A 12,055-nucleotide genomic window follows, 5' to 3' on the forward strand; every position below is an offset into this window, starting at 1 on the left:
AAATAAGTAGTAAATTACTAGCTATAAAAAAATGTTGACTTGTCCAAAATGAACAGAGCTGTAAATGACGACTGAAAATGCTGTAGCACGTGATAGAACATAAAGAATAAAGTTCTACTGAAATTAACATACAAAATTCATCATATTTCAAAAGTGGAGATCAAATTTCAAGACAGATAGTTTGACAAAAACGATAATTATAATATATTACTTAACATTTAATAAATTCTTGTTCACTGAATTCCAGGAATGGTGAATAAAATATCCAAAAATACTCATTTATTATACAATGTGGATTTATAGTATATAAAATGACAAAAATTGTTAATACAGCAAGTACTTGGATGCTACGAGGGAAAAGTAGTGAGGGGTAGGTTGGCACACTTGTTTTATGAGTAAGTGGAAAATATGTGGCTGTGTAATGCAGTGATGGTGCCATCACAGCCATACTGAACAGTGTAGTGTCCTATGAACTGTACAAAGAGTGAAGAAACTGAGGACTAAAGCAGTTCCATCAGCTCGTCTACAGCGGTGTACGTTAATGAAGCCCACTTTTCATTGTGTCAGAGCTGCTCATTAATACTGACGACAGGCTACAGTGATTAGACTCTGTTTCATCTTAACTTCATTCGTTTATGAACAGACACTAATAATGCCTAAACAATACGTGTGGTAGAACGTTCCACAGATTACTGATGACTGTCTGAACCGAAAATGGATCCTGGATGAGCCACCAGTAAATGAATTAGTAATCAGTGGAGAGGATTTTGCTGACTCATGCTTTGTCGAAGATGGACGGCACAGATGTAGAAGATAATGAAAGTGCCGCGTTTCTGCTGATATATGATCTGTGCACTTTCTACACACTTCATCACTTTAAACAGTGAGAAAATGGGGCAGCCGCACTATATTACACAGTCGTGTGCAAAAGTTTGCATGCCCCAGGTCTAATCACGTGTTGTTGATTTTCTAAGTGAGAGTAAGTTAATACATCCTCTACAGAGAACACACTTCTGCACATTTTAATGCACAATTAAAATCAACAAATCTTTGGATACAACTGTACTTTCTCAAGGTAACAGTGTGTCTTGGGAATCTTCAGTTGGACTAGTCCAACCAGGATTGGTCTTCCCCGCCTCTAGCTCCTCTGGACCTGCCTGTCATCGTTGTTTTCTGAGCCAGTCCTAGATTTTACTATTTTATTTTTTAGTAATTTTTTTGTTTTCCTAATCAGGTTTTTCACAACTTTCTGTTTTTGGATTCCTTCTTGTTTTTGCCTATTTTGTCTGTTCATCATGTCGTGGAATATTCTGCCTTCATATGTTTTGACCCCTGCTTGTACTGAAGACCATGGTTTTTGGAAAAAAACCTTTAAATAAAGTGCCCGTCATGCACTTGCATCCTGCCTCTTCCTCACCTGTGTTACATGGTGAGACAAAAGCAGCATTGCAGTAAACCTGATATTCTACTTTAACTAGAAAAAAGCCATCCTTTACATTTTTGCCACATTTTTGTCAATTTTTGGTGTTGCAAACCAGAACCTGTCAGAATATAAATGTAATTCGTTATGTAACAAACAATGCCGTTTCATGCACTTACATAAATATTATGAGCTGGAGAAAAAATAATATAATATTGGTATTTCGCAATATGTTGGGGTTAAATATAGTATTGATACACGGACGACCAAGTATCACTGTTTTTATTATTTAATTATGAAAATGTGTGTTTATGTAGTGATGAAACAAAAGGAAAATATTAAAATAAGGAATCTTAAATCTGTAAAACTTAAAACTGTGAAATAGTTCTGATATTTAACTGATTTTGCTGTTTGAATGCATGTGGACTGGCACAGGAGAGTAAAGAAAAAAAATGGATCTTTAAATCACTGCTTCTCATTTTCATTTCCATTAAAATGATTTATAAAGTGGGCAGCACAGTGGCATACTATGTAGCGCTGTCGCCTCACAGCAAGCAGGGCCTGGGTTCAATTCCCCGGCCGGGTGACCGGGGTCCTCTCTGTGTGGAGTTTGCATGTTCTCTTTGTGTCTGTGTGGGTTTGCTCGGGGTTCTCCGGTTTCCCCAAACACACTACCGCTATAGCTGTAAGGGTTACAGTGAGAGATTCTGTTTCTGTGGTTTGTGTTTGTGTAAACTATGAGCCGTCTTCATTAGACTGCACTAATCTGCCAGTCTGTACACAGACATGTTTCAGGGCCTCACTTTAATCATCCTCTCAATTATCAGATACATTACAGCAGCACTCTGTTTAGAGCTGCACTACAGGCAAAAAGGTTCAGAAGAAATGCTAACTTCATGAAAAACTGTCCACTAGAGCCTGACATACACTGTAAGATTTTAGTAACCTTGTTCTTTGGTGACTCACACAATATGTTGTATTTAAGCTGTTTTATTCCAAACAACACACTGCAAACCTGAGTACTGATTTTTTAGCTTTGCTTACTTGTGTCCCACTGTGCCCTGAAACTAAAACCAGGTTGTGATGTACTTGAGTATAATGATATGACCTCTCTACAGCCTATTTTACAAAAACAATAAAAAAATCAACAGATTAACATTTACATCTTGCTATTTGCAGTTACCAGTTATGGCAGAAATTGTTGTGACTGTGTTTTTCACTGTGTGAATATGCCTAGGCAGGATGCTAAAAGCAGTGGTGGACAGTAACTAAGTAAATGTAATTTAGTTTTTTTGTGTATCTGTACTTAAGTATTTCCATTTTGGGCACCTTTTTACTTTCACTCCACTACATTTCAAAGTCAAATATCTTACTTTTTCCTCCACTACATTTTGAGAAATCTGTCGTGCCTTTTGGTTTCTGTGTGTATAAAAACGTAACATGTCAAAGACAAAAGAAGTGCAAAGCAAGAACACCAATCAGGGCACAGCGGTCACTTTGTTCTGAGCTTGTTTTGACCTGTTGGTCATACCGACCCAGTGCAAGCACACAGTTCAACGTCAGTCCAGCAGTTTAAAAATTTTGGGAGCACATACGTCACCTAAACAATGAACTAACCTAACTTTGTGTAAATAGACCACAATATAGAAATATGTCCACACATGCAGTCATGACTGGCATATTTTTTTCTGAATTCATACAATCACTTTCATTTTATAGTAAATTAGTTTTGGTTAGTTTATGTTTATGTTTATGAACAGGCGGCACGGTGGCGTGGTGGGTAGCGCTGTCGCCTCACAGCGAGGAGGGCCTGGGTTATTTGTGATCCTGAGTTTAAAGCCAGTTTTTACTCAACTTGTAACCAATTTACAAAGTAATCTGAAACTAAAACGTTGCTTGTTTGTAAAAGTGATTTCAGAGCCACTCGGTTCTCCCTGATGGAAACTGTTTACCTTCAGTGTTTTGTGCTTATGATCATTTTAATAGACGTCAGCGTCACTAATTAGTGACGTTCTATTAAAAGACTAGTTTATCAAGAGAGACACTGGAGGATTTTCACCTAAAATGAGTTCATGAAGCGAGTCTTGTTACAAAAATGATAACAGGACATTAAAGCCATAATTAATCTTTTAGTACTTTTACTTTAGATTTAACTTTGACTTAAGTAAATTTGAAGGCAAGTACTTTTGTACTTTTACTCAAGTTGAGGTCTAGAGTAAGGACCTCTGCTTTTACTGGAGTCATATTTCACCTTGGGTAACTCTACTTTAACTCAAGCACATGATTTGTGTACTTCGTCCACCTCTGGCTAAAAGTGACCAGCAACTTTGTTGTCCAACTACTATAGCACCAACAGCACTACGCTGTGTGAACAGACTCTTGTTCACTGAGTTGTTTGTTCATTAGCACAGCAGTGCATACTAAGCTTACGAGGATATTGGATGTTAGGATCAGTGCATTATTTGCGAGTGTGAGTGAATCAGCTCTGAATCCAGCCCATACCCCATACTAGTACTGTCAGTGATACGTCCCTAATCAGTACCTCTTACTGTAAACTACTTGACTGAGCAAATCGGTGAGAACACTGGTCGAAACCTTAGAGCTTGTCCCTTTGCTTAATGAAACAACAAACATTTTACATTAGTTTTATACATTGTGAAAACAGTTTACATTTACATCAGTATAGTACAGTATCTGTTTTGTTGTTGTGCTCTGTGTGGCTCACATGAAGGTAATTTCTTTTTGACTGAAGAACCTCAAGGCTTACTAAATACATAGCCATACACTCAGTGGGTAACGACATTGTTGAAATCTCAGCAGTGAGAACCTAAAAGATAAAATAGTTTCCTTTAAAGTGCATTTAAACACATTCATTTCAATTGGTCTTTTGCTACTGTGTCCCTTTCATGTTCATGGTGATAGTCCTGAGTTTGGTCCACTTAAAAAAGAAAGTGAAACCCCAGGCCACCTGTGAGATTCTTTGACATCAAGTGTTTATTAATTACGTAAAGGGTTTATATTTTTTGTGTCTCCATTGGAGAGCTAGAAAATCAAATGTCCAAACACTAAAGGTTGGTCATGAGGCTGAGCAGCTCAAAGGTACGAGCTGTATATCAGGGTCAGAAGCTTGTTGTTTCAAAACCTGCCCATGTTTTTTTTTCCCATTTATCATAAAATACAGGCCTATTTAGTGTTTTTGTAGTAGGTGACGTCCATATGAGGAACTCTATGCAGGGTCTATGCTTTTTTTCCTTTATAGGAAAAGTAGATGCCATTTTTGAAAATTGCTCCTGTGGTGAGCAAAAATGTTAGACTGGATACATTTTGTCCAACATATATTTTGCCCCCAAATCTCGCCGGATCCTCTCAATTGCAAGCTTTTTAATAAATATGAATTTTGCTACATCCGTAATGAGAGATGACAGGAGGGGTTAGGCAGGAGTAGAGGCCCTTATATTTTAAAAACTAGCACACTTTTGTGTTAATTCTATTTCTACTCAGTGCTTTTTCTACAAAGCCACAAGTTCTCTTGTTGAATAGCCTTGTTTCTTTAGGGGCCTTTGTCTCGAACTTCGAAAAACAAGAACACTTTGATGTTTTGTTCAAGAATGGGTGCTCAGTCATTATTTTCCAAGTGGTCCAGGCTTATAAGTAAAATAAACACTTAAGGAACAATCAAATATTTGTTAGTTGGAGTGAGTCCTTAGTTTGTACCTGTCTGCATCTTTATTGCAAAGAGCTGGCCGTTTTAGGTGACTGTTGGGAGCTGACTTGCATTAAAGAGACATTGGGCCTCATTCACCAGCTGTTCTTAGGAAGTGTAGCGATGTGAGTGAGGAGCGATGATGAGGTGGATGCACATGCTGAGAGAAGCTAGATTTATTAAGGGCAAATCCATTCTCAGGGTCAAGACAGCCCAGGGTCAGAGAGCCAACACGGATAGAATGATGGGCAGACATGACAACGAGGAACACAGACTAAGCACAAAAACACACAAAAATATTCTACAAAGACCAGCCAACAACTAGGGAAAAACACAGGGCTTAAATACAGCAGGGTTAACAAGACACAGGTGGTAAACACAGGTAAGAACAATCAAGGGTGGAGTCTAGAAACAAGAGGGCAGGACAGGGAAGAATCAAAACAAAGAAAGCACATGGACAAGACCGAAACAAAACAAAAGCACATGGAGGACTGGGAGGGGCCAATCATGACAGGAAGAAATTTCTCCTTAAAACCACTTACAGTTTTCACAAAGATTCTGGCATTCGCATAGCTTCTAATTCAGGATTTGGTCTTGGGTAAGAAAAGAGTGTGCACTCTCAAGAGCACGAAGTAGCGAACAGTTCTGCCATTTAAGAACACAAAATGATTCTGACTTTTTCTAAAGAACAAATTTAAGAAAAAAACCTCTGAAGGTGTTGGTGAATGAGGCCCGATGTTTTTTTGGTACACTGAGTGATGGATGATAAAAAAATAGCAAGCCGGGTAGCTGAAGCTTTCTTTCCATCAGTACGCTCCAGGTATTCCTTCTTTATCAAATGTCTTCACTGTGTGATTTATTGTTATTTTCCTGTTCTCTTTTGGAACTATGTCATATTACTGCCTTTATGTGTACAGCCAATGGAATCCAGAATACATTTTCATGTCAGTGTCTTTCAAAAAATGTTCATCACTGTTAGCTTAGTGGTAGCGTACTACTGGTACCCCATAGGGAAGAGACATTAGCATTATCATAAAGTTGTTTTTCTGTCTTTTTAACTGAGTTTTGTCATTTATAGCCTGAACTGAAGTCTTAAGAGTCATAGCTCACCCTTGCCTGTGCAGAATTTTAGGGTATGTCTGCTTTATTATATATGTATAATATAATAATTAGGCTTGTGTGAAGTGTTGCAGGACTATTGCTCGGTCCTATTTCAGTTCATTTCTGTACCTTACTCCACTTTTCTTTCTCTTCTCTCTCTCTTTCTCGTACGTGGCAGCTGCTGCGTAAGATAAGATGGTGTGACCTTGTGCTGTAATGATGAGGCTCAGAGAGATCAGTCATTTTTCAGGAGGGACCGAGTGGGTCTGAGTGACAGATGAGCTTGTTTACGGCTTTAGTTAATGATTTTATTTGTTGTCTCTCAGATCAGCTCTGTTGTTCAGCAGCTGTTTAATAATGTCTGTTAAACTGTTCTTTCATGGCCCGACAGCAGAGCTAGAACGTCTTACTCTCACATCAAACTAATGATGAATTAGAAAACGATTGTCTTTCTCTTTTTACGGTCGTGCTTTGTCTTTGCAGAGTTTTTTTTTTACTGTATATAAGAAGTAACTGAAAAGTTTAAACGTTTGGACGCCGTTTTCAAGCATAGAAAAACAATTTAGTTGCAGATAAATGTACTTAATGATTTTTATGTGTAAAAATGAAAACAAAAAAGTTAGATTTTATCTTTATATAAAATGTAACTTTAGAACAGAACTCTAGAACAGGCCACATTGTGTTTTATGGGGGTGCCAAAACTTTTGCACATGACTGAGAAACAGTTTCCCTGTTCCTGATTTTTTTTTTAAACATTCTCATATGTAGGAAGTTTTTCACCATGTCTTTCTGAACTGCCTTGAATCTTATTAAGCATTAATATTGTATTAATTAAAATGTGTGTGTTGCTTAAATGTCATTTATTTCAGTTTCTTTATGAACATGACCTTAATCTGTCCATTAAAATGAGCATGTATGAGCTGGATTTTGCATCGGGAGCTACTTCTGTATGTAACGAAATGACTGGTTTCAGCTTATCCTTCAGAAATGGATAAAATTTTTATTCATCTAACTATTAATGAGAATTTATCATCTGCTAATGATCTAAACTGGTGTGTGTGTGATTGAAAATGCATGCAGTCGACCTACATAGACTCGCCTGACCAAAGCCTAGATGAGTGTAATATTATATATATATATATATATATATATATGTGTGTGTGTGTGTGTGTTTATATACATGCATATACTTTTATTTAATAATTACAGTTAACCCATAGACATATAGAGTGATTGCTACTTTATCGTTGTTATGCTATAATATTTGAATACAAACTGCAAAATTAATTATGGATTTTTTTTCACAAACCAGACTGAACACTACAATAACATTTCAGCAAATTCAATCAAATCAAATATCTTCTCTTCAACCTACATACACAGATGTGGTAATGGAATCAATATCTCCGTTTGTTTCAGTGGGCTGTGAAAGGGCCTGTGTTTTCTTATACTGTAATTCACTGAGCTTCACTTTGTTCCACTGTGTATGTTTTTGTACGTGTGCTGTTTTTGGGACCACAAACAGTCATAATTTATTTCTACTTGACCATTTATCAACCTCACTTTAATCCTCCAAAGTAACCAGACTTTTACATATGACTGTAAGTAACTATTTAATAATTCCCCATACTAGAATTTTATATATATGCAAGTATCTATATGTAATTATAGACTAGTCGTACACCCGACTGTACTCTTGACTTTAAGAACCAAAAAAATGTTACTCTTACAGTTTTAAATAACTGAATTGAGCTTTTTTTTTTTTTTCCTGTCCAGAAAATGTAGGGACACATATCCACACAGCCCTGACTGTGTGCGAGTTGGCTGAAGTGTTAAAGCCTCTGTGTGGGTCAGTGTTGCTCTAAGAGACCTGAACTTGGTTCAGTGTTTCCAAAAACCTCCACTGTGGTTTTGCTGAGGCTGAGTGACGCTCTAGCCACACAGAGCAGGTTGAGCACTTTAACCGTGTGACCAGTCATAATGTATTATTTTTATCATTATTATTATTTATTTATTTTTTTAAAATAATGTTAATCCAGAAGAAACAGCTCAACCATATGTGCTAATGTTGCCAACAAAGAATGGAAGTTAGTAGCCAGCAATGGGCAACATTAACATTATTTGACTATTTAAAAAAATATTCAGTAACTATTATTAATTATTCAGTTAAAACAAAATTAGAATATATTATGGGTTTTAATTAAGACTATTATTGCTACAAATTAATTACCTACTATGAATTATTTAGTAAAACTACACATTATAAATTATAGTTAATGCTATGAAATTCAGTATCCACTGTAAATTATTCAGTAAACTTCTATGAATTATTCACTAAAAAAGTGAATTTTATTATATCATTTATAATAAATACTATGAATTATTGAGCAACTGCTATAAATTATAACTAATAAATGAAATAAATAACAAATTACAGTAATTAGTATAAATATTATATTACTATTCAGTGTTCATTGTGAATTATTTAGTAACTACTCTGAACTTCACAATTTACTATGAGTTAGTAAAAACTGTAAATTAGTAGGTTACGTATTATGAATTATAGTTAGTGCTAATATTTATTCAGTAACTGCTATGAAAGGAAGTTCTGCAGTTATTTGTGCTTGTTCGCAGCAGTGCATTCATTTGGTAAAATCTGTGCTGTGGAAAATGCAGATAAACCACTAAGAGAGAAAATGTCCCTAACTCACCCCCACACATCTCTCTTTATTTCAAGAACACACAGGCAGTTGCCTCTGAACACCAGGCTGTGCTGTAACAAGACTAATTAGTTCAGGGAAAAGTCAAACATATTGCGTGACACTGTTTTAGCTGATGTACTGTAGTCCATGTACACATACATCGTCATGTCTATTAGACAACACTGAAAAACATGACAGTGTGTGATGTCTCAACTGTCTCAAAATAAGTGTCTCAGTATGAAGTGTAAAGGGTGTAGCAGTTTTTGTAGCTGGTTGCCAGATTTTGGGGGCAAAACGACTTGGTCCTGAGGTATTTAGCACTTTTTGTTCTCATCTGTGCTATAATGGCCGTTCTAATGACTTCACTTTCTCTCCTCCAGGCACCAGCTCCAAAATGACACTCATTCCTCGAGCACAGACTTTCCAAAGCTTTCTGAACGAGCAGAGTGAAGAGGAGAGCAGCGAGAGAGCAGCCTCGCCCTCTAGTGGACACGGAAAGCATTACAGCTCCACAATGCTGCATTGACGTGCGCTTACTGGGAGAAAAGAAGGAAAAAATACAAACAAAGACATTTCACAGCTTTAGACAACTGATAGACACATGTACAGTATAGGGCCGATGTACAATGAATTACTCCCTGTAGAGCTGTATGTATTCAGAACTCGGAGAAATATAGGAGCCTCTTTTTTGTACATGCTGTAAAACTACAAATGCCTAAATTTTGCACTTTTTCATTTCTTCTTTTTTCATATTTCTGCTGTAGTGGAAATCAGTTCAGCACTGGAAAGTTTCCTGCGCATCAGGTTGATTGTATCTCTGTGTGTTTTTCCTCCTAGATGTGCACAGTTAGCGTCTCGCTAAAGGAACGGTTTGTGTGGTTTTGCACCCGGCACTTTTAAATCAGGCATTGCACCTTTTGGTTTTTTGTTCTTTGTGTTTGTGTGTGTTCTGTCGTGCTGTCACAGCTCCGTGGTGTGTGAAGTAATATGGAAAATGTTTCCTTTGATTCCTTTACTTTCCTTATGTTTCAGAGGAATAGTCTGAAAAAACATGCTACTCTGGCTAACAGTGACAGGAAACTTGTAGCCACCAACTCGCTTAGGCTCATTGGTGGCTTTTCACTTTCATTGATTCCTAGAAACAGTTTCAGAGCCCGGTTCAGCAATCGGCAACCAAGCAGCGACGCTGTAAAAACCAAACCTGCTGTAGTTCACACTATTTTCTGCATTTCTCACCTCAGAGTTTGTATATGAGTGACTACGCTGCCGTTTTTTGCACCTCATAAATGCGACTGTAAACTGAATCCACCTTTTTCCTTCTAAATTCAGTGGTTGAGATGTAAACAAAGTCATTTATTTACAATAGTTCATTGTAGAGACTCAGATTTCTTTACAGTGGTGATGATGGGAACCAGGGGTCGCAATGTCTACAACACAGATGTAGCCACTTCATTTACCATCCAAAACCAGCACTCAACCTTCTTTGGGGAGTAAGCCAAATTTTCTCAAAACTACCGTAAAACAATGTCTCAGACATCAGGCAGTGAATTCATATTCATAATAATAATTTTCTGTGTGGGAGCTTTTAGAGGTGGACGTCTGATTCCCATCACCAACACTGTGAACAATTCTGATTCTGTACGTTTCTCTAGAACAGAGCATTTCACACCAAACTTCTCTGACTTTGTTTACATCAACTTTAGAAAAATCAGTTTGATTCCCCTTTAAGGCTAACCAGTTTGTAAGAATCATTTGGAATTCAAGCTATAGAACGTTTTTCTAGAACGTCCGACCACCATGAATGACTTTCCATTGTGATCATTTCATTATGCATTGTTTCACTTCAAACTGAAATGTGGCTGGAAATTGGACAGATGTTTCAATCAGACTCAGTAGTACTAATTATTATGTCTAAGGATAACTCAGATATTAGAAATGCCAATGCTGGTACAAACATTTGTTAAAAAAATAGAAATTGAACTAACATTAGATTTATTAACATTAAAGAAAATAACATTTATTTATGTAGACTTACATTACAGTAAAAGGGATGAAATGCAGATGTTTTAGGCAAAATCGTCTTAACATTTTGCTCTTCAATAAGTACATTATCATATATCAGTTTGAAATATCCGGTCAAATCTAAATATCTGTCTGATGTAGTTATTTGCTGGTATTGATGTGATTCTGTTAGCATTGTACATCTATAATTATGACTGTGCCACCTAATATGACAAAGCTGAAATATCCAGAGATCTGAAGCAGTGCTGTGTGTAATTCTGCATTGTTTACAGTGTTGGCTATTATTAGAGCTGAACAATATTGGAGAAAAAGTCACATCGAGATATTTTAAGTTTTCGCAATATTAAAAATTGGGTAGCGCTTTCTTTTACCGTCTCCTAACTCCAGATATTAACCAGGTGAATGGGAGGTACAAACACCAGAGTACCAGAAAATAATTTTAGGTTACATGACAGTAGGTTTCAAAACAGTCGAACTAAATTACACTGAAATGCCTGACAGGTTCTGGATATCATCTGAGTAAGTATAAGGTATAAGAAACTCCACAGTACTGTGTAATTACTTCATATAAAAAGTAGCTATACTTTATATGACTAAATACTGTACACAAATAAAGTACAAAGACTCTAATATACATTATGTACTGTATATGTTTATTATTTATAAACAAAATTGATTCTGAGCTGTTTACTTCAGAAATCTTTGTATTTTGTGCTATCAATTTACAGAGTACTTGGAGATGTTTACCATTTACTTTCTTGCTTAAACATGTAACATTAAAATTGATATTTAGTGTATGTTTGTATTTACAACCTTGTTATTCTATTATATCACTTTAACAGCTAGAACCTGTCATTTCAGTGCAATTTCTCTCAACCTACCGTCCTGTTACCCAAAATAATGATCTTGTACGTTGGAGTTTGTACCTCACACCCTCCTGGAACTAAGGGGACTGTAAAAGAAAGTGTTTACCAAAAATTGCAGCATTTGAAAATGTTTGGGTTGGGTTTAATTAAGGCAGGTGTTCAATATTCTGATTAGAGCAAAACATCTCAGACAAAATACCCATATTGCAATTAAACTGCTGCATACTGTGACTGTAATAGA

The 12,055-nt window shown here is 36.5% G+C and overlaps 1 protein-coding gene across 2 annotated transcripts in view; it reads left to right on the forward strand.

Annotated features, from left to right (window-relative positions):
- dok6 (docking protein 6) overlaps positions 1-9,473 on the forward strand; it is a 115,648-nt gene extending 106,175 nt beyond the window's left edge. For both annotated transcript variants that reach the window (XM_017696140.2, XM_037533848.1), the window contains exon 8: positions 9,307-9,473. In XM_017696140.2, coding sequence (XP_017551629.1) covers positions 9,307-9,452 — 146 coding nt within the window. In that variant the 3' untranslated portion in view covers positions 9,453-9,473. The remainder of the gene's footprint in view (positions 1-9,306) is intronic.
- The last annotated feature ends 2,582 nt before the right edge of the window (positions 9,474-12,055 follow it).

The sequence above is a fragment of the Pygocentrus nattereri genome, chromosome 24 (assembly GCF_015220715.1).
Source record: "Pygocentrus nattereri isolate fPygNat1 chromosome 24, fPygNat1.pri, whole genome shotgun sequence".
In the NCBI taxonomy this organism is placed as follows: domain Eukaryota; kingdom Metazoa; phylum Chordata; class Actinopteri; order Characiformes; family Serrasalmidae; genus Pygocentrus; species Pygocentrus nattereri.